Genomic DNA, 2729 nt, shown 5'->3' with positions numbered 1-2729 from the left:
CGACGACTTATATATTATATATTATATTATTATTATTATATTATATATTACTATATTATTATATTTATATTATAATATTATATTTGATATTTAGTGTTAACGCGGCCTCACCCCGACAGCAGCTCCTATCAGCGCCGTGCGCCCCGCCTCCTCGGCGATGCTCCCGTTGACCTCTGCCCCCTGGGCCAACGCCGCTGCCATGGCAACGGGATCCCCCGCCAACGCGGCCCGGTACAGCCGCAGCTTGGCCTCGCCCCTCCCCCCACCTGGAGCACAATGACATAAAGATCAAGATCAAGGTCAAGATCAAGGTCAAGATCAAGGTCAAGATCAAGGTCAAGATCAAGGTCAAGATCAAGGTCAAGATCAAGGTCAAGATCAAGATAAAGATAAAGATAAAGGTAAAGGTAAAGGTAAAGGTAAAGGTAAAGGTAAAGATAAAGATAAAGATAAAGATAAAGATTAAGATAAAGGTAAAGATTAAGATAAAGATAAAGGTAAAGATCAAGGTTAGATCCCTCCACGTCCCTGAGAGACCAGGCTGAGGTCATTTTCATTGTGTTTTCTGTTTTTATCTCCTTGGATGTTTTGTGTAAAGCAGTTTGTGATTTTTATCCGTGATTAATCTTTAGATAAATGTCACCTTTACGTTGAGATGACTGTTGGACTTACGAGCTCCGTCTGAGACGCTGTTTTGGACGAATCTCTTCTCCACGTATTTCTCTCTGATCCACGTCTCTTTCTCCGCTCTGGGAAGGAAAATAAAACGTTTGATTGGATGTTCTTGCTGATCTGCAGCCTAAACACCCTGAAGTCATTTCATCTGGACAGAAACACCTGTTACAGGTAAACTGGTCCTACAGGGAGGTGTGTTCAGGTGCATTGTGGTCTTACAGGGAGGAGTGTTCAGGTGCATTCTGGTCTTACATGGAGGTGTGTTCAGGTGCATTGTGGTCTTACAGGGAGGTGTGTTCAGGTGCATTGTGGTCTTACAGGGAGGTGTGTTCAAGTGCATTCTGGTCTTACATGGAGGTGTGTTCAGGTGCATTCTGGTCTTACAGGGAGGTGTGTTCAAGTGCATTCTAGTCTTACAGGGAGGTGTGTTCAGGTGCATTCTGGGCTTACAGGGAGGTGTGTTCAGGTGCATTCTGGGCTTACAGGGAGGTGTGTTCAGGTGCATTATAGTCTTACAGGGAGGTGTGTTCAGGTGCATTCTGGGCTTACAGGGAGGAGTGTTCAGGTGCATTCTGGGCTTACATGGAGGTGTGTTCAGGTGCATTCTGGTCTTACATGGAGGTGTGTTCAGGGGCATTCTAGTCTTACAGGGAGGAGTGTTCAGGTGCATTCTGGTCTTACATGGAGGTGTGTTCAGGTGCATTCTAGTCTTACATGGAGGTGTGTTCAGGTGCATTCTGGTCTTACATGGAGGTGTGTTCAGGTGCATTCTAGTCTTACAGGGAGGTGTGTTCAGGTGCATTCTGGGCTTACATGGAGGTGTGTTCAGGTGCATTCTGGGCTTACAGGGAGGTGTGTTCAGGTGCATTCTGGGCGTATTGATATCTTGAGCAAGGAAGTGATCGCTCCATTGACTAACAAAAACCTCTAAAGTCAATAACGCCGAATTTCATTGTTATTATAACAGAGAATTAGTAAAATGCTGCTAGGCTCGTACACAGGGACACACACTCTGTTACACAGGGACACACACACACTCTGTTACACAGGGACACACACTCTGTCACACAGGGACACACACTCTGTTACATACAGTACAATATGCTGGCTGTTAAAGGGAACGGGAGATTAATGAAGACACTAAGTCCAACCCTTTAGGACAATGCGTCCGGGGCACCGACCCTTTTTTTCACCGTCAAACTAGCAACAGTGGATTCCTACACACCCTGAACACACCCGCCGTGCTCTCAGACCAGTAAAGTAGGCCCTGAACGGGGGCGGGACTTACCGCGAGCTGCTGGCTCCGGGTTTGACTCGGTCTTCCTCCGAACAGCGCGCCTCGTAGATCCCCTTCATCACATTATTACCCAGAACGCACAGCAGCTGAAAGACAGAGAGAAGAGTTAGAGGACGCAGTCAGGGGACGCAGTCAGGGGACGCAGTCAGAGGACGCAGTCAGGGGACGCAGTCAGGGGACACAGTCAGAGGACGCAGTCAGAGGATGTAGTCAGAGGACGCAGTCAGAGGACGCAGTCAGGGGACGCAGTCAGGGGACGCAGTCAGGGGACGCAGTCAGAGGACGCAGTCAGGGGACATGGTCAGAGGACGCAGTCAGAGGACGCAGTCAGAGGACGCAGTCAGAGGTCTCTTGTATGCTAGGGGGGACATAGTTTTGTGTCTCAGTCAGATTTTCTCTAAAGATGCTCCATCTGGCCCAAAAACCGACTGAACCCTCCGACTATTAATCAAGGACTCTGTGTGTGTAGAGCTACCGTTCTTTTCTGTGAGTGTGTGTATGTGCATATGTGTGTTTGTTTGTGCTTGTGTGTGCATTTGTGTGTTAATGTGAGCATGTCTCTGTGTGTGTGTGTGTGTGTGTGTATATGTGTGTTACCTTCAGCTGTTCAGCCTCCCATGAGTCCAGGGTGAGAGATCTGACCTTGGAGACGTGGACGCCCAGACTCCTGAAAACATCATGATGTCAAATATGTTTGGTGTGTGTGTGTGTGTGTGTGTGTGTGTGTGTGTGTGTGTGTGTGTACCTGTGGATCCCG

At 47.9% G+C, this 2729-nt stretch overlaps 2 protein-coding genes across 2 annotated transcripts in view; both read left to right on the top strand.

Annotated features, from left to right (window-relative positions):
• Positions 1–2345, top strand: part of wdr74 (WD repeat domain 74) — a 5377-nt gene extending 3032 nt beyond the window's left edge. The window contains exons 3-5 of the mRNA XM_034867663.1: positions 510–546; positions 1927–1930; positions 2047–2345. Of these exons, the coding sequence (XP_034723554.1) occupies positions 510–546; positions 1927–1930; positions 2047–2345 (340 nt within the window). The remainder of the gene's footprint in view (positions 1–509; positions 547–1926; positions 1931–2046) is intronic.
• LOC117939231 (NACHT, LRR and PYD domains-containing protein 12-like) overlaps positions 1–2729 on the top strand; it is a 139572-nt gene that overhangs the window by 92993 nt on the left and 43850 nt on the right. The gene's annotated exons all lie outside the window — the stretch shown is intronic.

This window comes from Etheostoma cragini, chromosome 3, assembly GCF_013103735.1.
Source record: "Etheostoma cragini isolate CJK2018 chromosome 3, CSU_Ecrag_1.0, whole genome shotgun sequence".
NCBI classification, from domain to species: domain Eukaryota; kingdom Metazoa; phylum Chordata; class Actinopteri; order Perciformes; family Percidae; genus Etheostoma; species Etheostoma cragini.
This window is presented reverse-complemented; position numbering and strand designations above follow the sequence as displayed.